This window comes from Ciconia boyciana, chromosome 3 (genome assembly GCF_034638445.1).
Source record: "Ciconia boyciana chromosome 3, ASM3463844v1, whole genome shotgun sequence".
Lineage (NCBI taxonomy): Eukaryota > Metazoa > Chordata > Aves > Ciconiiformes > Ciconiidae > Ciconia > Ciconia boyciana.
In genome coordinates this window covers 95,129,800-95,157,011 of record NC_132936.1, presented here as the reverse complement: position 1 = coordinate 95,157,011, position 27,212 = coordinate 95,129,800, and the positions used below count along the sequence as shown (strand labels likewise).

The following is a 27,212-nucleotide window of genomic DNA, read 5'->3' as shown; positions in this document are numbered from 1 at the left end:
GGCCTGTCATTAGTAATAAGATTCTGCACTGCAGCCACGTGCTCCCAGCTCTTGGTCATTTTACTACCCCCAATGCAGGAAGGAAGATCTAGACACTTATTAAGCAATTTCCAGTCACCCTGCATTTAAGATGATGGCAAGTAAGCAGCACCACCTCAAATAAAAACTCTGTACTTAATTTTTTCTTCCTTCTAGGTACCTTCTCAGCTTTCTCTTCTCCCTCTCCCCTTTCTCACTTGTTTGAGGGGTTGGGCAGGAGAGAGAGAGAGAAGGTCAAAGTAAAACAGTAGTCACAGCACCAATAAAATACTTCCTCCCCCAACTCCCTATCAAATCACTCCACCTTCCTCTCACACCTGTCTTGCCCATTTAAAGCAGAAGACCTTACAGCTGATTGTAACCACCTAGATTTAACTATCCACTATTGCCTAAGCAGTGCTATTTTCAGTTTACTTTAAATATTACCTTTAACACTATTCTGAACCAAACCTGAGAAAAGACTCCTAACAGCAAAAGTCCCATGCTTTTGTATACTTAGGATTGAGCAGAGTATTTGTACATTTTCTCAGCATACAGCACAATCATTGCACTAGACAAGTTGTCAGATAAGACCCTCTAGTGTCTGAAGAGGCTATAAAAGTACTAATTTTATTGCAAGACTGAAGTCAAAGGGCAATCATAGTGTTGAGACCAGAGAAGCCTCTTTCTTCTCACCTCCCCCCAGTTCTGCGTCCAGCTAAAGGAGACCCCTTTGCTAGGAAAGGTACTTCACTGCTTCTCTGCTTCTGGCAGCCCCATCATTAGTTTGCTCAGTGGTACAAGCTCAAGCTGCTCAGTGCCTTCTCCTGCAAATAATGAACGCCTCCACGGATGGAGGCTCCCCAGCCTCTCTCTGAGCCCCTGTTTCAGTATTGGAACATCTTCACGAGATTTTCCTGACTGGAATTTTCCCTGATGCAACTTGTGCCTGTTGCTCCTTTAAGGGCCTGATGTCCATGACAAGGAAAAACAAAACCACCAAAAAACCTAGAAGCCAATACCTACGACAACCCTACAGACTTAGACCTAGTTGGGAACTAACCAGAGCACCTTAGTGCTGTTCCGTATAACTCAGTAACCTCAAAAACTTTGAGCAAGGAGCTGCACAGACAGTAAACCTGCTCCATCATCACTTTCACTGCCCCTCCCTTCACCTCTGCAGCCCACAACCTCAGCTTCGAGTCTGCCCTCGCTCTCCCTACAGCAGCAGCCCTCCTGTCACCTCCACCCTCTCACCAGTCTCTCGTCTCTCTCTGTCCCCAACCCCACCAAACTGCAGGTCGCCTTCTCTGCCCATCACCCCTTCCCTCCCCCGCTCCCTCTTCCCCATCCCCTCTCGTTGCTCTTCACCACAGACTACACTCTGCTTTCCCACCCTCGCACCCTGTGCGCGCTGCCGCTGCCGCTCCCGCCCCGCTCCCGCCCCAGCAGCTCCTCCCCAGCCTGACGCTCCGCGCTCCTCCTCCCCACAGCTGGGCAGGGCTGCCAGCCGCCGCGCCCGCGGCTCCCGCGAAAGAAGAGGGAAACCCCACGGCCCCGCTGCCTCCCCTGGCCGCTGCCGGAGGAAGCCTCAGAGCAATTCGCCCCGCGTTTCGGGGAGGCAGCCCCGAGGCGAGCCGCCCGCGGCAGAGCTCGGCAGCTCCTGCCCATCGTCCCCTGCTCCATTTCAGCAAAGGGGTTTCCCCCCCGCTCCCACCGCGTCCCGGCCGGCTCGCTCCCCCTCCCAGGCTGCTCTACGATCCACCGCCACGACCCCGCTCTGTTTTTCCCACGGCACCGGATTTGTTTGACGTGACAAGCGAGCGCGTTATTGCCTGCGGGTGAGGGGGGGAAGCGTTACCTCGAGGGCAACGTCCTCGCAGTAGCAGCGTCTCCGCTTCTTTCCTCCCCTCCGTTCGCCTTAAACCCAAACTCTCCCCCCAGGACCCCCCACGGGGGCGCACGCGACGGGGGCTGGCGCCGCACATCGGCCCACCCGCGGAACGCCTCCGCGCGCCGACCCCGGGCCGCTTGTTCCGCTGCAAGTGTTGGCGTGGGCACCTAAAAAGTAACGGGTTTAACTTCTAACTCGCCCTCGAAGCGCACCCGGAGTCCCGCAGCTCCCCCGCGGCCGCCTCCCGCTCCGCGGCCCCCGCCCCGGTGCTGACGGGGCCGGCCGAATAACCTCGGGCCGCCGGGCCGGGCCGGCTCCCGAGCGGCCACAGCCGCTCAGCGCGGCCGCGCAAGCCAGCCCCGCCGCGGCACTCACCCGCCTCACGGGGAGAGACCTTCCCGCGGCCGCCAGCAGCAGGAGAGCGAAGCCGAGCGGCGCCGCCGGCGGGGAGAAGAGCATGTCCGGGGCGGCCCCCCATGCGCGGGGACCCGGCGAGGCTCCCGCTCCCCGCGGAGGATGCGCGGCAGCGGGCGCTGCGAGGGCTCCGGCGGCCGCTTTTGTAGCGGCGGCGGAGGCGGGGACGGGGCTGGGGCCGGCCCAGGTGCGGTGCGGCCCGGCCCGGCGCCGCCCGGCGGGGCTGGGGCGCTGCCGCGGGCTGGGGCTGCGGGGGTCGCTGCGGGGCGCGCAGGTTGCTGGTGGCGTCAGCGCGAAGGGCTGTTTCGGGGAAGAGAAGGAAAAAAAAAAAGCCGAGAAAAAGCCTTTGCGATCGTGTCCCCCACCTCGTCACCTTCTTTTATTTTAATCTGACTTTGTCCAGCCTTGGGCATCTTGGTGGCCCTCATGCTGTTCGCGACGTGCAGGTTTTACTAGTTTTTAATAACAATAAATGCAATTACCCATTTATGACATGAATTTGCAGAGCTGCACGTCAGATCGGAGCTTGGTTTCTAAGTTACAGTCAAGGCACAGGTCAGTCCTAGCAGTAGTATGATGTGTAAATTTGGAGGATTTAGCAAACCTATTTGCCTAGCAAAGGAGTGCTCTGAATTTGTTTTGTACTAGATTCATATTATTGTCCTTACATATTCACTTTGCATGGACTAGCAAAACTAAAACCTTCAATAAATCACGTATATTTGGTGAGATTATACACCAGCATCTGGAAGAAGAAAGCATACACAACCGAACAGATTTAGAAGGAAAGCACAAAATTGAACAGGAACTGGGAAAAGATTTCACATTGGTCTGTTAGATGCTACTGAATATAAAGAAATTAGTAGCTTAAATACTAATGATGTATATTAATTTCAAATACGACACAGCATCAGGCTGATGCTTTGGGAGTGTAACTAGTCAGAGCATCGATGCTGTGAGATCATGAAATCCTGAAATTCCTCAGCGTGTGAATTGCCAGGACAGCAGTTACATCTCAACAGCTAACTCCATGCAGAAAGAATTTGCCATGGTGGTTTGGTTGACTGAAGGCTGAAAGGATATTTCCTTCAACTTTTCTAAAGTGAGAGAAAACAAAGATTGAAGGGAAAAAAAATTACTCCTAAAGAAGAGAGAAAGAACATACATTTTGGGTTGTTAAAAGAGGTGATCCCCAAACACCCCAAGTTAGTTGAAACCCCTAATGTCTGCCTCAGGTGATGTTTTTTATGTTGCTCAATGAGATTAATTTTTTTACTATCCCAGTAAAATAAATACTCCGTTCCTGTAGAATAAGTATGTCTGCTACAGATATTGCTTAAGACTTAGGGAACAGCGAGAAGGAATGAAGAATAAAGATCTAATTGAAAAAGCACGTTCAGCCACAGCAATGTCCCTTGGAACAATGAAAAGACTCTGTGATTTTTTAAAGAAATCAGTGATTCCATGGATTTACAAGATCTAACCCCATACCTAACATTTGCCTCAAAGGGATGAAGATCATGAGAGAGGGAAAAGCCAGCTTATTTTGCCTGAATCTGTAGTTTGTGTGTGTGTTAAGACAAATTACACATCGATATAAGAAACTTTTGTAAAAGAATACATTTCTGTTACCTGCAGTTATCACATCCTCGAAGGAAGCAACCAGAGAGCATCTGCAATACCAGACTGCTGAGAAACTTGACTAGGAAAACTAAAAGCTGGCTGTGAACTAACTATTTTATGTGGCTTGACTCCCCTGAAAGGCTAACAGAGGACCCTGCCCGAGCCTGGTTACACCTCACAGGAATGATTTACTTGAAGCCCAACACCTGATCCCATTTGGAAGTGCGTATGGGCTGGCCTTACCTCCAGGCACCTGAAGACCATACCTGTTACATCTGCTTTCAATAAACCAACAAAAACACCTGGCAACCGAGCAAAATATCCTCCAGCTCCCTTCAGGCCTGGCAACAGAAACATTTAAATAAAGGGAAAGAAACCTCTTCCACCTGGATAGCCCCACCAGCCTTAGCAGGGTGTGCATACTCCACATGCAAATCTCTACTTCTTTCTGTTGTTTCTGCACTCGGTGTGTTAATTAAGTTTCCCAGTTAGGACTTCTGCTCCCGAGATGACTCCCAGCACCTGTGTGCAGCAGAGGGCTGGCTGCTTTCGCAAGAGCTTAATAGGCTCATGCCTCTGTTGCAGAGCCTTATCAGGGCTATGAGGGTGACATATATCACTTCAGAAGCAGAGGTGTTACTTTGGAATAATTCTGCTTTCCAGAAATAATCAAAGGTGACTTTTTAGCTATGATGACATCATATACTAACATTAATCTACATGAATGTTTTTGGTGGAAAAGAAAATGGATCAGAGTAAACTCTGAACAGACATGTTTTCATTGTGCCCATTAAGAAGCTATTATCAAATTTCAGGAGATTGAACAAATCCTGTTGACTTAAATCACTCTAATAGAAGAGAGGTCACTTTCCTAGAGATAGAAAGGTATTTGTCCAATAAATTCAAATCTTCTGGGGGGGAAATACTCATGAAAGTTGTCTCTAAAACCTGGGTCTGCTGGATTTTTGTTATATTTATTCATGGTTTTATTAATACTAAAATTTAACTTGATCTTTTATCAGTGTTAATGTAAGAAAAGAACAGTCTGAAAATAGCGAAGTGAAGCATTAAAATGATGCTATCCAAATTTGAAAGAAGCTGGGGTCTTTTCAGTTTGAAAAATACAGTGCAATGAGTTGAGGAAGCTTTGTACAACTTAAGAATTTTGTTTGTTGAGGCAAATGTAAGAGACTTTCTGTAGCTGAAGGACTGCAAACGCTATTTAAAATGCAGGACTTCGTAACTTCTCTCTTGTTCCTTTACCTCTAGGCTGGACCAAACCTCTCAGCTTTATTGAGGAGAAACTACCTTGCAGTTAAACTGCAACGCACAGATTATTGTACTCCTATGACCGTCAAGCATTATTAATGCAATTTACCATATTTGAGGGCAAAACTGCATTTTGAAAAAGCTCAGTGTCTCTGAGCTCCCTCATAATAACCTCCCCTGATAATCCTTTTCTGCGGAAACAGCATAACCGGTGGCTTGCCATGGGAGGTTCCCATGGGTGAGAGACAAAGCCTTTGCAAGGGTTCGGGCTCTCTCCTGCCTGAAAACTGTGACCACTAGCCTCGTATATGCAGAAAGTAACATCCCTGTCCCACATGAGACTGAAGGCTTTGTCTCTGAAAGTTTCTAAAGAGAAAAATCTGTTTCATGGAGAAACTGCGTGTTTCTGCTGTGACATTTGCTGAGTAACAGACATTTTCCTAAGCTGCCTTAGGCAGTATCCTAAAGAATGTTATCAGTTTTCAGTGCAAGTTACCCACTTTGTGCTTCTCCTTGACCAGTAATTATTCACTTTTATAAACACTGTCTTCTCCATGACCAGTAATTATTTGCTTGTATAAACACTGTCTTTTTTAATAAGTTTGTTTATGGGATTGAGACATACAATTCTTGGAAACAACTACAGTACAAATAGATCTAAACTCTTAGTGAAATTTTATTCCTTTCTATCTTGTATATGTATATTTGAAGTTTTTTAGAGATTTGGAGAATGAAGTGTTTTACCTAAGCTCAGGATTTATATGAAAAATGGAGGGAGTTGCTGCCCTGTACAGTGGCTGTGTTAAGAGTTGCCCATGTGCCTGAAAGGCTCTTTGCTATTTACTCTTGTGTTTTGTAACTGTAGTGTGCTGCAGCAGTGAATAAGCTTTGGTTCATTTTTTTTGTTTAGAAAGCCAAGAGGAACTGTCAGTAAAGATCTTTCCAAGGTCAAGAAAAGCTAAAGTATCTGAGCTGAGGCCCAGCACCTATGAAGTTATTCAAATGTATCACTTCAAAATTTGAAATATGTGTTTAGGAAATGAAGCAGAAGAATTTTAGTGTTGAATCACTGAATGTGGATGGTGTTTGTAGAATTTTAATTCATATAGATACCTACTTAACTGAAATAAAAGTTCATTTAAGCTAAATCCTTCTGTAGACCTCCTGGAAAAAAAAAAGGTAGCTCTGAGCAGTATTATGCAAATGAGTTACAAACACATAAGCTACACCTGCGATTACAAGCACATTGGTGTTTAATGGGGAGATCATCTTGTCTTGGAGCTACATATAGTTCAATATCTTTGGACAAACTAAATCATCTGAATTGTACCTTGAAACCTGGACTTTGAGGAGTGGGTAATTTAAGCATCTTAGTAATATTCAAAATGATCTTACAGTATTCTATATCAGAACATGGCTACAGCAAATAGTTATATGACAGATTAATGTACAAAACTTTTAAATGTGCATTAGGAAGCAGGAGAATTTCTTCTGGTTACTGGCCATAGTACGCATCTATGCATTAAATCTCATAAAATCATAGAATGGTTTGGGTTGGAGGGGACCTTAAAGATCATCTAGTTCCTACCGCCCTGCCATGGGCAGGAACACCTTCCACTAGACCAGGTCGCTCAATAACCTCATTATTTTTAGTTTAGTGCTTGTAAGTGCTAATTGTTCTGTTACTTCAGTTACCTGCCAATGTGTAGGAGAATGTGCTCAGTACATGAAATGTCTCATGGTAGCTACGCAGTGCTGGAGTGCAGGGGTTGAAATCACCCAGTTTTCTATAATGTGTACTATTGTAGATGCAGACTCAGAATGAATTAACATAAGTTGTTGCTAGTTTGCAGTTCCAGATGTAAGGGCCTGGTTGTATGTAAATATACAAAAAGAACAAGTAGTGCTTGAGCAAAATGGACAGCTCCATTTTTCATCTGTCAGATCATACGGCTTGTACACTTTGGGCTATATATTTCTTGATGCCAACAAAGAAATGAGTGCAAAGATTTTTTTTTTTTATTTTTTTTTAACTAGAGTTGTATGAACTACATAATGAACTGAAATAGCTCTATCTACTTTTGGGGTCTAGCTGCCTTGTGGAATTTATTCTATGTAATGATTGTACGCAGAGAATGATTTAGATAGGTATTTAATTTCAATACAAAGCTTACATTCTCTGCCTTATAAAGAAGAAATTGCTTTAAATCTTTTCCATAAAATGTTGAAGGATTCATATGGCCCTGTGTTGAGCAATTTGTGAATCTGACCCAGACATTCCTATATTTAAAAATCTTAGAAGTATAGCAATGTAAAGGTTGTTTGCAGTCATATAATATAATAGGAAACAACTTTATTACAGCTTGAATGTCTTACCACAATCCCTGACTCCTAATTCAAATTTCCTAATTAAAAGTCCCCTGCTCAAGAATGCTTTGTTAAGAATTGTGTTTTGGACTACAGAAGGCTGCTACGATGAACAAAATGAAAAGATGCTAGCACAAAGGAAATGATGGTAAGAAATACTCAGTAAAGCATTCAATTTCTTTCCTCATTTTTCACAAGAAGAAAGTAGGAAGCTATGAATCAGAGAACAAAGGAAGGAAGGAGTAAAGTCAAATTATTCTTTAAGTAAAATTGACAGAAGTATTAGTCTCTCTCCCTCTTCTGTAGTGGTAGCTTTTTTCTGTGAAGAAATTATTTGGAAATCACTCCATTCAATATCTTCTCACCAAGGGAAACCTTGATACAGAAAAGGAAAACTGCCTTGTACAGTTTGATGTATGTTTTGTGCAATGATCATAATGCTGGTCTTTTCCAAAGAGACAGAGATGATTTCTGTCTACTCTGCTGCTAGTTGCCTAGTAGGTAGGACCTGGATTCCCTCCGTAAATGGCTTCCCAAATGCCGATACAAGCATTTAGTAGCTTGTCTGCAGCATCTGATGGCTTTTTGAGAAAAATATCCTTTGAAGAGGGACAGGAAGTGTCTCTTGAGAAAGAGGTGATATTTTATAGTCTAGCATTTTGGATCAAAAAATATTCCCCAGATGAATGAGTGAGATGGGGAACCTGTTTCATGGGTTTCCCCTGTGCTATCATGGCTATGACTAAAGAGAGAGAGAAGCATACTGTTTGGATTAAATTCTCTAGATTGTAAATATGCAGGTTAAATCCTCTCCATTTACATTTATGTGGCCATTTACATTACAGTAATTTTACTTTTTGTGCTCATGTGCCCAGTGAGGAGGAGATCACAAACTGTTAATCACAGTGTCCTTTGAGGCCATAGCTTTTTGCATCATAAACATCCCCCCCAAAAAAGAGGGTGACCCTAACCATCATTCATTTCCATCACTATACAGCAGCCTGCTCATAAGTCATCTGAAGCTGCAGCAAAGAAGGGCAATTATCTGTTTAACACAGTTCTCTGAATTACTGTGTCTGCAAGGCAAATAGTCATTCTGCCTTTCAGAATCTGTTCACAGAAATCCCGCTTTGGTGATTAGCCAGCAGACTTTGAGAAATTAATATTAGGAGTTTTAATTAGCTAACCTCTTGAACAACCACTTGACTAATCTGAATATCAAATATAAACACTGGTAGGAGGAATTAGTGATTAGTGAATACATGCCGGAAGCTGCAGACAGTTTATCTGTTAAGACATGCTGCCAAGATTGCTTTGGAAAAATGAAACATAAGGTGAATTGGAGGAGTTAACCTGTTGATACTGTAAGACATTAGAAGTTGCAGATCCACAAGGAAAGTCCAGGAATTGGGGCAGGGGTGGGGGGAAAGGCAAGGGGTCAGAGAGGACCTGCTTTAACTTCAGATGTGTCATTTTGTCCTAGAAAGATAAAAAGGTAATATTTTCCTAATATCCAGAGAGTGGAATCATATTTCCCTGGAGCTGAATGAGGCTTACAGGGAAAAAATACTAACTACTATATATTAATTAAGGTAAATGTTGGAACTGACATTACGGATAAATTTTGGATGAGATCTCAGTATTTATGAAAAATGATAAAATAATTTTGCTGAAGATTGAACCTCACCTGAATGCTGTGAAAAATATCTTGATTAATAATAAGTAATACAAAAATATAAGGCAAATGATAGGTCTATCAGCAAGATAAGGATTAAGTTAAAGTCCAAAAAAACTGGCAGAACACAACCACTAATCCCTTTAGACATTTGGGAATGTGAAGATAGTGGAAGTTGGATAAGTCAGGTCTTGCATTCCTGGATATCCGTTACTTACTAGTCATCTAACTAATACCTTAGTTGAGTCATTCCTTTATTAAATAGTCAGTGCAGTAAGTCAGAGACTGTTTAGATATCCCCAAGGACCTTATTAGCATATATTTATATCTAATGAATTAGAAATTGTAATGGAAATAGGCATAAAAATGTCATACATGTTAGCAGTTGTTTATTTCCCCATCCTAATCTCTGCTACATAAGAATCATGTGGTATTTCTATATCGAAAGTCTGTTTCTGGATTTGACCTTTCTAGTCAACTGTTGCTAAGTTAAAAAAAAAAAAAAAGGAAGTTTTCCTGAATTTCTGAGAGTTCATCTGTGCATGTTTCTTTTGTGCTCTGAAGGCAGTATTAATCACTGGAAAAGACATCTCTTTTGGCTTTTATACAAGTAGACTTGCCTCAGGAAAACCCTGCTTGTGTGGTGCAGATACAGGTACTGCACCTTACGATGTCTAGTTTAGTATGTGTGATGTCTGCCCTAGGAGTATAAATAACACCAGAGGCTTCTGAAGAAATCTCATCGAGAGATTTGTCATAGCTGTGCAATTACACTCCAATATTTAAAAACTCAGCAGAAACATCAGTATGCTTAAAACTGCAGCTTGCACATTCTATACATTTGATTTTCAGTACTTGTGTCAACAGAATTATACTTACGTACTGCTGCTAAATGTTCTTCCAGACTATCAAAAAATAATGAATTAGTTTAAATATTAAGAATATAGTCAGTGAATGAGATTACTGAACAAGAAAACTGTAGGTCTTTCAATAAAATATTTCACCTTGAAAATGAATATTCTGAATCTCTGCTGAACAAATTTTAGTTACAACCAACTGGAATCTGGAGGCAGAAACAGAGGGTGTGGATGAAGAAAATTATTCTATGGAATTAACAAATCTTTTAAGTTAAAGTTTAGCTGAAATGTTACCTTCTTGGAACAAGCTTATTCCAATCGGTGATTTTGTGAGATTTAGCAATCTGACCAGAAAACAAATCCCTTCCCCCCAACATTTGCAAGCTCTTTTCCATAGTTTTTATTAACTCTACCCATTGTTATTTAAAAGCTCATCATACAGCCATGCTCCAGACTTCTCATGAATCATCACCTAAGAACAAACACTTTTATGAAAAGTGAGTATCTTGACATACTGGCAGATCAATGACTCCCAATTAATGTGTCTACTCTAAAGCAGCGGGAAAGAGTATGCCTTCCCTTGTCTCACCTCCTTGAACTTACGGAAATGGGTAGGAAAATCCTTCTGGGTGACAGTTCCACCGAGCGAGGAAATAGTAATACAGACTATGGATGCACCTTCTAAGCTAATTCTGGACATGTTCTTCTTTACATTCTCAAACACAGATCTTCATGAGTTAGGCCCTTGCTTTCACAGAGACTAGTTAAATGTCATATTTCAAGTATTTGTCTGTCTTTGATCATCATCTGTTAAATATTTGTGTTTTGCCAACATGGCATTCTTGTCTTTGTCAATTCAGGGACAACAATACTGTCTCACAACTTAAACAGCAGTATCTTGAATGGCAAATGAGCATAAAAAGGTTCAGGAAGTAACTTGTTCAGTAACTTGAAAAAAACTATGTTAGAGTTAATTTAGGAACTTGAATGCTTGTTACAATATCCTGGATGTAGAGAGCATTCCTGGGAGTGAAAGGTCTTGAATTGAGGTCTTGAATTCCTATAGATTTTGCCAGCTGGGAGGAATAATTTGTGGTGATTCAAGTAATTAACTGCACCTTGTTACATGTTTGAAGAGCTGGCTGTCACCAAATTAAGTGTCAGAATTTACTATCCCACATATGACTAGGACAGAGAAATACTTTGTGAATATTCTTAAAGGACACAAAGACAAAAAAGGAGCCTTCTGAATAGACAGTAGATTGTTGCTTTCACAAAACATAGATTATTTCCATAAACGAACTAGAAAGCTATATGGAAATTAACATTCATTGTAACCTGGAAGTAATGAGCTAATGCATGGTATCGAGGAAACAGAATGGAACAAACCCCCAGACAGGCTCAGAAGAGATGGGAAATGGCAATTGGACTCTGACAATCAGAGGAAAGAGATGCTCTCAAGAATCTAATGCAATATATGAAATAGTTGAGATCAACAATATACTATTCATCTCTATTCTTGATATTATACAGGATGGAGAATAAAATCCTCTTCGGTGTAAGTTATATACCTCAGCACATTATTAATTTGCACCTTCCCTGGTATTTTCCCATGTAGGCTCTCACTTGTAAATGTGGCAATGCAGGTCTTCCACCTGTGGAGGCATTCACAGGGTTACACATTATTTCCCCATTGTAATTAAGCTGAAAGGCCAGACCAGGAAAAAAACTTTAGGAATGAATACACTATAGTTGTTGTGCTGTTTTTTGGATATGAACTTTTTCCCCCTTTGCCCTTGCAGCGAGTAGACTGGGAGTGCGGGAGGGGAAAAAGGCCGGGGACCTGACCCAAACTGTCCAAAGGGATATTCCATATCATATGATGTCACATTCAGCACCAAAGGCTTGGGGAAGGGAGAAGGAAGGGGGATATTTCTGCTTGTTGCATCTGTCTTCCCAAGTAATCGTTATGTGTGCTGAGGCCCTTCTTCCCAGGAAGTGGGAAGAACATCTGCATGCCAGTGGCAGGCAGTAAATACATTCCTTAATTTGCTTTGCTTGTGGGTGCAGCTTTGCTTCACTTATTAAACTGTCTTCATCTCAACCCACGTGTTTTCGGCTTCTGCTCTTCCAGTTCTTTCTCCCATCCTGCTGGGGCAGGGGGCAGTGAGCAAGCAACTAGGCAGGTGCTTAGCTGCTGGTCAGGTTCAATGCACAGCAAGTACTCTCATCAATTTTTTGATTGCTTGGAGCAAAATCTTTTGCAGTTGCACAGTCAGATTTTTTTTTTTCCCCTCTGTGCATATATAGTTCTGTGGTACAACTTTTAACTTTTAAAATTGCTGTGTCTTTTTACCTAACACTCTAACTGGTTTGTTATATTTGGATCTAACTAAGTCTACAGAAGAGAGAAAGAAGGCATGTTTTACTTAATGGCATTTGGAGATCTTCCTTTTTGTTACTCTGCTCATCATTCTGTGTCTATGTATTCCTATTTCCTACATGCCACGGCCTTTCTGCAAGAGGATATCCTGGGATAGTGATCTCCAACAGAAAGCTGTAGGATTCTAACTCAAGAAAAGCCTTTTACCATCCCATCAGATGCCCCAGGACTTCATCAAGTAGTAGCTGCATTTTGCCACAGCAGATGCATTTGATCACCCTTAAACTGCAAAAGGAAGAACATAGTCCAGTCATGGGGTGCAAGTGAAAAACTGTGTTGCCAAATACAGGTATCTGAAGGAAGAACAAATTTTATGCAGATTATTAGATAGTGTAGCCTGCATATCTTGTTTGGTATTACATGCATAGAATTAGTTTAGTACCAATTATGTCTGGAAAATTCATGGATGTTCATCAGGTTTATCACAGAATAATGCTGTGATAGCCACTCCAATGATTCCAGCGTATATTTTAGGGCTAAAATGAGATGCAGGAAAATAATTGTACTTGTAGATAATCTGGTTCTCTATTTTAATTACAAAACCATCCGTATTAAGTAGTTGGCACTGTTTTACTTCTGTAGCTGTTCCCACACAGCTAAACTGGACAGAGAATGTACTGGTCTCTGTCAGATATTCCAGACACAAACATTCCTGCTGTAGTTTTGCTTAATGTATATAGTTTAACAAGAACAAGTGAACTCTGAGAAAACCCAAGCAAAAAATAGGGATCGAATATACTTTTCTGTCTTAAATATAAAGTTTTCTGCAGAGTCAAAGAATGTATGTATCATGCAGAATCCAGGAATATTTTAAAATTTGTATCTAGGAGAACTTAAATTTTGTCATGTTCTATATTGTCTTCTGTTGTCATCATATGTAACTGAAACACAAGCTAAAAGCTGTATATGAAAGAGAATGTGAAAGAGCTAAGTTCTTCTCTTTTAAGGTTTAACACCATTTTATTTTACATTAATTGTATTATTAAAGCAAATATTCCTTTTTAAAGTAATATAATGGAAACATCAAAGACTACAATCAGTGAACTTATTTTGAAAACTTTACTTTAGAATTATCACTAAATAGCCAAGACAAACTGAATTTACTGGAAGCAGAGAAAAAAAAGTCATTAAGCCAAGGCTGAAACGACAGTTCTAGTATAATGACCAATGGCCACTAAATAAAAAGCAGTAGAAGAATTATACATGTAATTGGTCACATGTGCCATATATTCTGTTTCTGTTATGGTATGAAAAACAGTTTACTTGATGTCACACAGGAGAGCCACTCCTCTCAATATCCAGTGGTCTGGAGACAATACTGTCCTTAAATAGATCACTGTAATATAGTTCAGATCTGTCCTCTTGGGCTTCTTGTAAAGAGGACAAACATAGAGCTTGGGATCCTTAGAAGTGGTTGTATTAACAGCAAATATATGCACCACAGGCAGCTGGACAAAGAGAATCTTTGGTGTAGATTCAATGAGTTTGCCATTTCGTCTGTCCCAGCCTGCACCTTCCAAGTATAGCCCATAGATATATACTCCTTCCTGTGTGGAGAGTAAGCAGATACATCACACAAAATAAAGCATCTGTTTTGTAAAATGAGTAACTGGTTTAAACCATTACAAGGAATATATTTTTTATAGTAAAAAATATCTCACGTTGAATCTTTTCAAACTATTTAATTTTACACTATAATATCATCCTTTTTTGGAAGAGAATGCTACTGAAATGGACGGCAATAAAAGTTGTTTAATAAAGCCCATACACTACACCATTTGATCTAAAGTTTACTACAAATTCCAAAAATCAAGAGGTGGTACAATGAAATGGTTCTTTTAATAAAATCTTTTTGTAACTGCAAAATAAAAAAATTAAAATCTTCATGCTTATTGTTATTTATCTTCTAGGCCAAGCAAAACCAGTGAGGTGAAGACAATAGTAACTTTTTCCTCTAGCAATCCAAAATGACTGAGTGATACACAATATAAATTAAATACCAAAATTAATACTGCAACATCTTTGCATGTCATACATACAGAAGGAGGTGCTGTGATTTCTTCTTTGTTCTGCTTTAGCACTTCATTATGTATTGTAACTGTGTCTAAAGCCCAGCCTTTATGTGCTCGAGTTGCTTCTTGTCTCATTGCTGTCAGGAATCCTTGACAAATTAAGCCAGAGATTTAGTATATATCTCACATGACAAAAAAAGTGTTGCTCGGTTACCTGCATGGTTCTGCACTGAATGTTATAGACAGATATTCAGAGTTCTATTGAAAAGGAGCACCTTGAGTAATGATAGCAAACTTTGCTCATTTTTAAACGGCATATAAAATAATATACTTTTTTCTGATACTGAATTATTCAGTTAACAAATAGTTACTCGGGATACTGATTTACAAGTTATCATTAGGCAATCAACTACAGGATCCATGGTAGATTTGTATTTCAGGAAGGAATTTGAAGGCAGACAAAATATAAATTATGTGAGCTGATATTTATGTAAAGGCAACTTAGGAAAAAGGCAATTTTTATTTTAAATGAAGGAAGTAGAAAAATAAAATAAATTTCACTGATGAAAAACAGAAAAGGTGTGTCTGAATGTGATAAAAAAAATAACTATATGAGTGTGGGGAATCTAGACAAGGCAGTGCCTACGAAGGATGAAAAATTTGTTTTGTTAGTGACGAAAATGGAGTCCTAGACAGAAATGAAGGTAGGGGATGACACAATCAAGCAGCAAGTTAGGTGATTTTTTGAGTATTGTTTTGAACAGACTTTACAGAGGTTTGCAATAAAAAAGGTTTGAGAGGTAAAGGGCTGAACAGTGTAAGCACAAGATGACAAATAACTGGGCAGCAAAGAGGTTTGGATGTGTTATAAAGGAAAAAGATTAAAAAATGAAACACTTGTAGCAAATACCTAGTTGTTTCTGTATAAGCATCTCAGAAGATGACAAAGCAGTCACCAAAAAAACCAATAGCTGCTATTTTATGCTACCAGATGAAGAACTACTTGGAGTTGTCAGAAAGTGATTGAGGCGAAGAGAGAAAAGCTAACAATAGAGAACTGCATACTTAAGAGTGATTACTGTAAAGACTTAAAGATGAAATGGCATCAGTTCCTTCTTGATAGGGCATAAAGGAAAAGACGACTAGCGTTTTGTGAGCTGTCAAGTATCACAAGGAGGTGAAACCACCAACTGAAATACTGACAAGCCAGGGGGGAAATCATGAAAGTACATGGACATGCAGTAGAAGACAGCATTTCAAGATTTAAGAAGTGGTTTAACATGCTAATTAGGACAAAGCCCATTAGAGGCTAAGATATTTGTCACAGCTAAAATATTCATCTGTGATGTAAATACAGTTAATGTAGGACTTGAACATGTATTCATTTCTCAAATACTATATATTCTGATAAAACAGTGCAATCTAGGCTTTTAAATTTTGCTAAAAATTAATTATATCTCTATAATATGATATTTGGTTTTTCATAAGCCTGTTCATTCCAAATGCCATGTCTACTGAATGGAATATCACACCACCACTAACATACATTCTCCCTTAATAATGATAATTTATTATTTTTTATAGGAGACCAATATTGATAACTGCTAAAAAAATCACAGCAGGTTTAAATACAACTATTGGTGATACTTTATAGTACTACAAAGAGATTTTTTGACTAAACTGATAAAATACATTCCTCATGTTTTAACTTTATAAGGTATTTGCCAATGCTATGATAGATTTAGAGCTTGATTCACCAGTGCAATCAGTCTAGATTTTCCTCCAGTGGCAGCACTGGGTAGTCCAGTTTCTGATTTGCCTCACACCAGTCAATTTTTAAACTTTACTGTATGATTTGATTTACTCAGAATTTCCTGGTGAGCAGTATTATGAATATAGTAACTATGCTTACCTCACCCCTAGCCATAGCACACCTTTTGTGCTGAGCAGACTTCTTTCTCCACCTACAGGGCTATTTTTTTGGAACACAGAGGTTGAAGCAATCATCAAGTTCAAGACCATCTGTGTCTCAGGTTTGTTTCCTATGAGGCTAAATATTTTCTTTGGACAAAAGAATCTGGTCCATTATTTTCTTTTACACCTCCATGAGTACTACTCTTGAATCACCAGAGATGAGTATGTTTACCAGCTGTGCCATTTATGATACAAATGGAATGGTGTTTTGACTGGCATCGCAATACCATCTTTTAATGATAATTTGGATGTGCTCCAGGAACCTCAACTGTTTCTGAGAGCAACTCCAAAAAAGACTTTGATATTAGTACTTTTTACAGTCCTGGTCATAGAAAGGCCAGTAAGAACAGAAGCATCACAAAGTAACTCATAAAAAATTCAAGGATTTCAGAGTTTAATCCTAATGAAAAAAAAACACCTTATAGCTGTTACATGGGAGAAGTTTCTCACAAGAATTTTGTTTGGACAGTTGCGTAGGCTAAATGAGATTCTTCTATGAACACGCATCTAATAAGGTAACAGGTTTTGTTACTCATGAAGATGGTTACAATTTGTTTTTCTTCTGCTTTCCTATAAAATGGTAAATATATCAAGCTATAACAGATAATGATAGATAATGTTTACTTGTACTTTGCAGTATATCTTTGATTAATTTGGACAAATTGTTCATTAAATAACGTATGAAATCAAAACACTGAAAACTACAGTTTGATGATTCTCTGTGAAAGATAGATAACTGCTATAAATTCTGGTATAGTTGCATGTTCATAGAATCATAGAACATCCCACATTGGAAGGAACCTTGAAAGACCACCTGGTCCAACCTTTTGTGGGAAAGAGAGCTTAAATGAGATTATCTAGCACCCTGTCCAATTGCATCTTGAAAACCTCCAGCAATGGGGACTCTACCATGTCCCTGGGGAGGTCGTTCCAGTGAATGATTGTTCTTACTGTAAAAAAATTCTTGCTGTTGCTACTGTACAGCATATAAATAACATACTGCTGTAGATTAAAGCTCTTCCATACTCACAACTTACAGTTTGGAATGAGTTAAACAGTTTGAAACTGCAGGAAAAACGCATTTTCTTTAAAAGCTGTATCATTGTCATTAAGTATATTTTCTCTAGAAGCTGTATCGTATCATGCTACAATATGTCAACAAGATAAAGCATTTTATTTGTTAACTACATGTTTTCCTTCTTGTAATATAAAAACTGTGTTTATGGGTCAGACTAAAAGACCATCTGTACAAGCATCCTGTAGTGAAATAATGTTACAACAGGCAAAATGGCACATAGATCCTTTCCCTTCTATGCTCTTCCAGATTCTGTCAATCTGGAGCTTAGGGAGTTCCCAACTTGAAGGTTAAGTTTGGACAGTCATGTTTATTGCTACCATTGGACCTCTTTCCCATTACTTTATCTAATCTCTTTTTTGAATCCATTTATCATCTTGGCTTCTATGACACATTCTGACAGTGATGAAAACATTTCTTCTAGGTGTAATATTAAATTAGATATGTAGTAAAAACCATTAAATTATGAATAAATGCATTATTACTCAAGTTCTTTCAGTAGCCTTACCTTGTGGATTAAAGAATCCAGTCATCCAAAACACATTTGGTCTTCCTTCATATATCCAAGTAGAAAATTGATTATTTCTTTCCAAAAGTTCAGTAAACCAGAAGCCAAGTGTTGAAGAATCCCAAGATACTCTCTTCCATACTTGAGGAATTCGAGCATCATACAAATTATCAAGTGCATCTCTCAAATTCTGAAGGAATGAAATTATAATATATGAACTAAAGCAATCAAGGTAATAGTTTAAAATAAGAGTATTCCATATGTAGTAAATATGCTTTTACTTGCCTCACTCATAACAATAGTTCCTTCTATGGCTAATTTAAGATCATTCAAACTGTCATGGAGTATTGTGATCACCTTTTGCATTCGGTCAATTTCTTGCCGAAGAAAAATATTCATAGAGTTAAGTTGTCCCATTTTAATTAAACGAGCTTTTACCTAAAATATAGGAGTGCAGAAGAAGGAATTTAGTTAAATCTGAAATGTTGAAATATTGTTGTCATATATTACATCTTAACTTTCTTGTGTTCAGAAAAGTAAATAGTAGACTTGTACTTCACATTATTCAATTAACACTTATCCCCTTAAAACTCTTGCCATTTTTATTTTTATTTTCTGTCTGATAGTACCCAATTATTCATGATTTTGCAAGAACAGGACTTCACCCAGAAGGCCCAGGAGACTGCTGTCACAAAAAGTCAAGACTGATTTTTTTGTGTTTTCACATGCAGCTTTGGAAGTCCAAGCATAGTCTCCATGACATATCTCCATGATTAATGGTTAGATGTCTTGATTTTAAATAAGAAAGCCTCATATCGATTCATGCTGAAAGTGATAAAGATGTTGGTTCCTTGCTTGAATCTGCTACTAGGTATATGATCTTTCTTTACAGTTCAGGGTTTCTTTTTTTAGAATGTCTTATGTGAAAACTCAACAGAGAGAACAGTAAGAAAACAACTAAGATTAGCTTGCCTCATGGGGTATGTAAACTGGAGGAAGTTTCTCTAGCATGTCTTCAGCTAAACGATAAACAATTGCTTCACGAGTTTCTCCAGGTCCTACACCACTTTCTTTAGGCTGAATGTTGGTAATAGTATCTAGAACATCAGCTGCTGTATTACTTTGGTATCTGAGAGGATAAGAAATATGTTATAAATTACACAGGATTTTTTAATAGTTAAAAGGATACTTTGTAGAACACACAACTTGAAAGTTGAGAAAAAATGTACTGTGTCACCAGGTTAAATCAAAACTCCTAAAAGAAATTGTTTTCCTTTGCATCCTCCACCAAGCTGAACACACTGATAGTGAACAACGTGTGGTTTTCCATGGTTGTAAAGAATATGAACTTCCCTCTACACACCCTGTTATACAGTTGCTGTTTTTCTAATTCAGGGCTAAGAAGAAAGAGTTCTGCAGGCTGCTTCTCAACCTTTGAGAATGTGAGGTGATAGAAAAACCTATCACATGATTTCTAGGGATTCTAAGCAAAGGGAAGAAAATGGCATATGCCTGAACTTCTAAACAGCTATTTGCTAGGAAGAAGCAACAAAAGTTTTGTAACAAGGAAGAATATTTCCCTCATTTAGTTACTTCTTAAAAGTGGAATGCAGAAGAAGGAAAAGGTGGAGGCATAACCTTGCAAGCTTCCCCCTTACTAAATAGTAAATTCATTCTGCCTTGAGGTATTTCAAGATTAATGATAAAAGCTGCTAGATTTACAACGCTGGAGATTAAAACCTATTCCATAGTACAGCATGGGCAGTGCTAATGTAAATTTATGTTCTGAGTCAAAGCAAAAAAGTGAATTAAATTCACGTGGCATTTGATGGTGAAAGATAGTAGACCACATCAGTCCTTCAACACAAGCAGAATTCTAGGAGTACTTTTGTTATAATGCTATCTAGTGGCATAGAGCTACGAGAGGCAGTAACAAAGAAAACATAACAGTGTATGTGTTGGTACTGCAGCGCTGGCATTGCCTACTTTTACCTTACGGAATCAGCTACATGAGGAACATACAGCCTGAGTCTGACTCAGAACATACATTTATACTGACTCCAAGCATAATTTTGCATGTCAGTTTTACTTTTCAATCTTCATATCACACCCATCTCCTTCTATTACTTTGTCATACATAATTATATAAGAAATGAAACCAAGGACTGTGCCACAGGATAGAACACGTGAAGTCCTAAAGCACCTAAGCTTTGGAGATAGCATTGTAAGACTACAGAAGCTGGATACCACAACATTTCAACATAAACTGTTTGTGAATGCGATTATGAAGATTATAAATCAGAAAAATAGAAGAAATCCTACTGGCAGCTTGCTTCTCTAATTTCTGCTTCTGAATGTAGGAATGGTGGGGATTTCATCTGGCAAAACTCTCAAGCTTTTTTCCATTTATGGCCCCATTTAAAGAAGGATAGATTTATTCAAGACCACATATGAACAGAAAAGTTGGATAAAATCAAATTTCTCTTCGACCCATGGCTTCATTCCTAATTTGGATGACATACTGGTGGTTGTAACCCTTACTCTGGGTCTCACTGATCTAACAACTAGTGATAAGAGAGATGTGAACCTTCCTCTTCACACTGCAAGTAGTGTTCTTCCAATACTGCTGTCAGACTTTTCTACGTGGAAGGAATAGGTCCCATGATTATTATATTAATTAAATTATAAAATATTAAAGAATTATAGAAATGAATGGTCTTTCCCCAAATCTAACCAAAAATAGAAACAATTTAAAAAAGAAGGCAATATGAAAACTTTGGGGATAAGCAGAGAACAGTTTTTGAAAAATAACCTCAAAGGAGCAGAATCAAAGGTAAGTAATATTCCTTTATTCAATGACACAAGCTAGGAATCTTCTGGAGAGGAGAAATGATCATCTGAATCTTGTATAAAGAAGCAAACATGAATAGCAACAGCAGTTTGAACAAGACTACTTTTATTGTAAATAAAAATAGAAAAGACAAAAAGATGCATCTCAATGTGTACATAATTAAAAATAATATTCCAGTGTGGAAGTGAGGAGAAGTAGAAACAAGAAATTTCATTCACATAACAGTGGGACACAGTGAATAAAAAAGACACTCCAAAACAAAATTTTTCTGGGCTTTGGAAAACCTGACTGTCCTTTACATTGCAAACCGAATGTTGAAGTACAGATACAAACAATAATGAAAAAAAGATTGCACAGTTTTGTAGAGGAAGTACCATGTTCCCGGGAAGGAAATCAGATATACACGATGGGGTGTCCCTGATCACATTTAGATATCTAAGTGTAGATGTCTGCATAACAGCTGTTTGTCTAGATTGCCTTTATAGGTAATGCAAAGAAGCATGATTCAGCTCATGTATTTTAGATGTCTGCTTTGTGATCAGAGGAACTGCACTTTACAAGGATGCATTTTTCTCTATTACAGTAAAGGAAGTCTTGGGTAACTGTAAAGGAAGCGAAAGCAACATTAAACAAATCTCATTTACAGGGTCAATTTGGCCTAAAAGTGAGTATGTAAGATAAAGCACTTCATACCTGTTTATATTGTTTCTCCCTGAAGCAGTATTGCAAAGCAAATTGTGTCATAAGAAAAAAAAAAAAAAGAGAAGGAATTTTCTATGGATTTTGACTTGCTCCAAAAAGTACTATTAAGGATATCTTCTTACAGAGTGTGGAGTCAACAGCCTTTCATAGTTTGATAGCTGGCGTCTCTGCCATCAGAAATTTTCTGTACTGGAAGTTAAAACTAAGAACAAATGCAGTTTGACAGAAACATTACCTCCACTTTGTGTAGAAAACAGCAATATCTGTTGCGACATGGTATTCAAAACCTCACACTCACCAAGGGACAATGGGAGATTCTGCTCTGTCTTCAGCTGGTTAATAACAGCTTGCAGTAACTTTACAAAAATTCAGTTAGATTTAAGGCTTCAGTATGGAACCAACTGGAGAAGGGATTTTGACAGAAGATTGTCAGAATATTCCTTGCCTGCTCAGGTACCTGTTAACTATGTTGCCTTTGCAGAGCCTAGGGTTCACATAGCAAGTTAAAATCAGTCGCAATGACTTCACGTGTTAATCCCAAATGGATGAAAGTATTGACGTTCAGTGAAGTCTTACAGTTGGAACCACTGGATTGATCTTTGGCTGAACTGGAAAACTGTCCCACTAAAGCAGTGAGAGATAAGGTCGTTCTTGTCCCCAGTAATTGTAACATGGAGAGGTCCTGGCTGTCTCAGGGTTCCAATTCTACATATTTCAATTCCCTCTGCATACTCTGCGATGACTTGATAGGATATTTTAAGGAGAATTTGAATACAACTTTTTATGGGATTGTATGGGATGCTTATCCATTTGGTCTGTGTGTCAAAGATGAAATTCAGACAGACAGTACATGTGCATAGTTGCCTATAACAGACTGTGATAAGACAGGGTAAAAAAGCATGAAGCTGTTGAACATTTTTCCCCATCTCTAAAGAAATACCTACGAAGGAAAATCTGCAGAAAAAGGACTGAAGTGGCAGGGATATCCTGATGTACCAAGTGGAAGAAAAACTTGGTACTAGAGAGAAATGAAAGAGCTGTTCCTACTCACTAAAGCTCCCCCAACACTGTTAGTCTCAAGTTTCCTCCTATAAATTAGCCCTCCTACAAGCCTAATTTTGGATCCAAAGCATGTCTCTTTTTAGGACTTTGTTTAGTTCTCTGTTAAATCTCGGCTCTTCTTTAATCAGTTCAGGAAGGGAGGTCTTGCAAGTATCAGAGAATGACTTGGAACAGAATCTACTCTTAGATTATTTTCTTCAGAAGTATATATTTACAGTGGTAGGTGCTAGGCAGAGTTGAAAATAAAGTGCTTACTGTTGTCACAGCGTGCTTAGAATCCTGGGCTTTTGATATGGCATCAGCCTCTCAAATTTGAGACTGAAAAATTGTGGGAAATTATTGTTTTGTCCAAAAGTGTTAGAAGATACTAGGTTTCCACAGCAGTTGGGCATTTGAATAACATTTTATTTGCTTAAAAATACAAAAAGCTGTAAGAAACAATGAATGTGGACATAATGAAAATGCAATAATTCATGGCAGAATTATTAAGAACTTCAGTGAAAAAAATATGATGATGATGATTCATATCCTTTCACAGTGCATATAACATTAGAAGGAAATAAAAACCAAGCTGTTACACACATTATTTGGAATGAAAAAGTGAATTAAGTCAAAGATAAAGTTTTAAATGGAGTTGGTACTTGGTGAGGTTGAAAAGCCTCTTTTAAATAATGGGAATGGCAGGACTGATGGGAACAAAAGATTGTAGTTACAGCCAAAGGTGTGCTGTAAACCAAATGACAATCCAGAGAATCATTTAATGAGTGTGCACAAAAAAATAATATACTACTTGGAACAGAAGGCAAACATTAGAAACTTTCTCTAGTTAAACTGTATAGAACCTTGTATCATGTGTTCATATAAGAGTTTTATAATGCTTTCAAATTAAAAAAAAAAATCTAAAACCATGAGGAGTAAGTAACAAGAATTCCAACTGCTTTAAAAGAACATGTAAAATGTAGCTGAAGATACTGCATTCATAATCGTGTACATACACATCAAGTGTTCCACTTCAATAGTGAAATTCACATGAATGCTAGGGTTCCTATGAAAAATATACTTTGCTTACACAGGGATTTCTTTCCAAATACTAAAAGAAAGGGTCTTTGTTTTCAATACGTAGAGACCTACTTACGTAATACCAGCATTAGGATGGAGACCAAAGACCTTTGGGCTGTCCATGGCAGGGAGTGACTGGATGTATTCAAAATACTGTTCCAGGGTTTTGCACACTGGAATTTTATATCCAGTGTGAAAACAGAAAGTGCTGTCAAACATCTTTTCATTAAACCATACCTGTGAAAAATCCAGAGGAAAAAACCACAATTACTTTGCTACTCAGAGTTTTTTTAATCTCATTTTTATTCTTGGAGAATTAGGGTTCTTATTTTAGCTACTACATCTAATTTTACTTGAATACGCAAGTAAATCATTAAGATATGTCTTCTAAGTTTGAGTTCCAGGTAAGTCTTTTTAATAGTTTCTGCTCCTCACTAAAGAGAAACTAAGGGGACAAACCTCACTGCCAAAGAATGATGTTTTGAAAAACTCATTTTACTCTGAAGAGTCTTATAAACTGGCGAAGAAGTGGATATTCAGCAGAAAGAAGGTCTTCTGATTTCTGTATTGCAGCTGCCAATAAAAATTACAAATAACTGTATTTTCAAGGTCTCTCACCCTTGCAAAGCAATTAAGAAGACGCTTATCAAAGTCATCTGTGACTCGGCCTCCATATTGTACTTCTCCAATCATGTAGCGTATTGTGTTCCATGATATCCCCTGGATGCAAGTAAAGTAAATGAAAGACTGTAGTTATAACATGTAAGAAGAAGGTGTCCAGCCTGTAATTTCAATATCATCTGAAGCTCATAAGGCTCTGAAATGTAAGCTGAAAAGATCATTGTTGCAAGAAAAAAATAATACTTTATTTCTAATCTGTTTTCTGAGCTCAGCTCTATATAGTAGAGTTGGGTTTGATCCTGCTATTAGAAATATATCTCATTATTTCTTCTGTGACGTGAAATAACTCTCAGCTGCTACTGCCTCTCCTCTTTCTCCCCCCCCAGTTTCTCATGTTTCTTTATTCAGAAAGTGCTGCTTTGCAAGGAATGTCTATTCTATTATGTTATTCCCTGACAAATAGTAGAAGACCAAATGGCAGCCATAGAGAAGTTTGATTGGCTCTGTCAAACTCTGTAAATATTTTAGCTCCCTTTCCAAAACAGATATTGTATAGACGTGTTAATATTTTAGATATGGTACTGAAAAAAACAAGATCAAATTCTGAAGTTCTTAACTATTATATATTTTTACATGGATGATAGCACACAAGATATTTCAGCTTCACTGTCTTATAGAGAATCTGAAACTTTGATCATTAGAAGCTGCACTGAAAGAATAGCATGAATAAACTATTATAAAGAGTAACATGAAGAAAAAAACCATTATAGATGCTGTACAAAGCAATTAAATATACTGTATGCAAATTTTAGTATTCACCTTCTTGATGTCACATTCATCTAGGTGATTTTGTATAAACTGAACACTGGCTGTAAAGTCTGCTGAGTTAAATTCATAGGGAATATTCCAACCCAAAGGTCCAAACTTGCGTCGTTCCTTAGGAAAACAATTGAAACCAAATATGTTTATGAAACCACATATAATCTTGTTTCGTTATTAAAGTTCAATAATAATAATAATAGTGGAGTAAAGAATTGAACTGAAGAAGAAAGCTAGCCTAGGAAACAGGTGTGTGCCTCATACACATCAGTAAAAAATGAAGTTTATTATTAAGTTACACCATGTGGGATAAATATTTATAGAAAAAGCAACAGAATCATTTATTGCTAGCTTTACTAATCAATGTATCAGTGAAAGGCTTGAAATGTCTCGTGTCTGTGTGGATGATCAGATTTCTATATAAAGTAATTAATTTACAGAATTACCAAATCTCTGCATTTTCAGCACACTCAATAATTCTGAGTTCTACAGTGTTTCATTTTTTTTCTACATATACGGTCTACTAATCATAGTTTCAATTTTTCAAGCTCCTGTATTAATGCTCAGTTACCCAAAGGCTTCTGGGTTGCCCCTTTTGTCTTTCTGTTTCACAGTATTGTTTTAATATGTATTTTTCAAAATTCACAACTTTATTATAAGGCTGCCACCACTACATTATTCAAATTTATTATTGCATACATATTTGAAAATAAAATTATAACACTTGCAGGAACAGAAAAATAGTTGACTATAAAAGTAAGAGAATATAATCTGCAGCCCAAACATTTTAAACATCCAACACTATTAGATTTCTCACAACTTTAACCACCTCAGTTACATTGCTCGATGATTTTTCTCAGAATGTAGAATAAATTAATCCAAGAAGTTAAGAATTATATTACTGAGTAGTGCTGATATTTATTAAATGAATAAAAAGTGTAATACTGACATTCTAAAATTAACTAAGTGATAACATTTTTATTAGAGTTTAAATTACCAGGTCAACAATGACTGAGAGTCTTTGACATGTAGTTAAGTAACATTTAGGTACCGTAGCTACAATATTCAGAAAGAACTAGAACTGAAAAAAAACCTTTTATTTATTCAAAATCAGGTATTGTTTATAAGCAGATGAGACAGCATTAACCAATAATACCCTGCAGAAAGGTATAATGATTTTCTGCCAAATTCTCTGAATTACTTAATCTATATTTATCATAGCGATCTTGTCACCAAAGGATATAGGAATTGGTCAGTTTAAAGGCAGGGCAATGTATATATTGCTTGCTGATTGGCAATCCATAAATAAATTTTCTGAACAGATGAATAGCTATAATATTTTTTAAAAGTACTGATGGTTGAATAAGCTTAGGTCCTCTAGTTCCACAAGAACAGTAAAATCCTGAGGCAGTACACAGAACAACTTTCTCACTGTTTATAAAAAGGTAGAAGAAGGAAAATAATGCAGAATACTGTATCTTAATAGGGACCTCAACAAATTGTCTTTCTCTTTCACCATCTTTGCTACACTGAAAATACGAGCAGCTCAACAGAACCTAAGGCTTAAATAGCATTTTAGAACTATTTTGAGAACCTTGCTGAAAAGACATTATATTCAGAGCTCAAAATTTTGGTATTTATTGTGTATGTATATATTCATTTATTACCTCAAAACTTACATATCTTTAAAGTACAAAGTATAGATATTGTGCTTACATTGGAATTAGCATAGAAAACGCATTGACACAGATAAAAGTAAGATAAAAACAAGATGCTAAGTGGTAGAATTTTATTTAATTTTAGCCATCTAGAAAGTAGACAGCTACTCTAAGGTAAGCACCTGGATTGCCTTTAAAATCAGCTGACAGAAAGACTGATATCACAGAATCACAGAATCGTATAGGTTGGAAAAGACCTTTAAGATCATCGAGTCCAACCATAAACCTAACACTGCCAAGACCACCACTAT

The 27,212-nt window shown here is 38.2% G+C and overlaps 2 protein-coding genes across 2 annotated transcripts in view; both read right to left on the bottom strand.

Moving 5' to 3' along the window:
* GLP1R (glucagon like peptide 1 receptor) overlaps positions 1-2,371 on the bottom strand; it is an 88,578-nt gene extending 86,207 nt beyond the window's left edge. The window contains exon 1 of the mRNA XM_072857735.1: positions 2,288-2,371. Coding sequence (XP_072713836.1) covers positions 2,288-2,371 — 84 coding nt within the window. The remainder of the gene's footprint in view (positions 1-2,287) is intronic.
* An 11,448-nt stretch (positions 2,372-13,819) lies between these two features.
* Positions 13,820-27,212, bottom strand: part of DNAH8 (dynein axonemal heavy chain 8) — a 147,717-nt gene continuing 134,324 nt past the window's right edge. The window contains exons 85-92 of the mRNA XM_072858185.1: positions 25,244-25,360; positions 24,422-24,523; positions 23,880-24,040; positions 19,102-19,258; positions 18,415-18,567; positions 18,130-18,319; positions 14,600-14,721; positions 13,820-14,107 (exon numbers count right to left, since the gene is read on the bottom strand). Coding sequence (XP_072714286.1) covers positions 13,820-14,107; positions 14,600-14,721; positions 18,130-18,319; positions 18,415-18,567; positions 19,102-19,258; positions 23,880-24,040; positions 24,422-24,523; positions 25,244-25,360 — 1,290 coding nt within the window. The remainder of the gene's footprint in view (positions 14,108-14,599; positions 14,722-18,129; positions 18,320-18,414; positions 18,568-19,101; positions 19,259-23,879; positions 24,041-24,421; positions 24,524-25,243; positions 25,361-27,212) is intronic.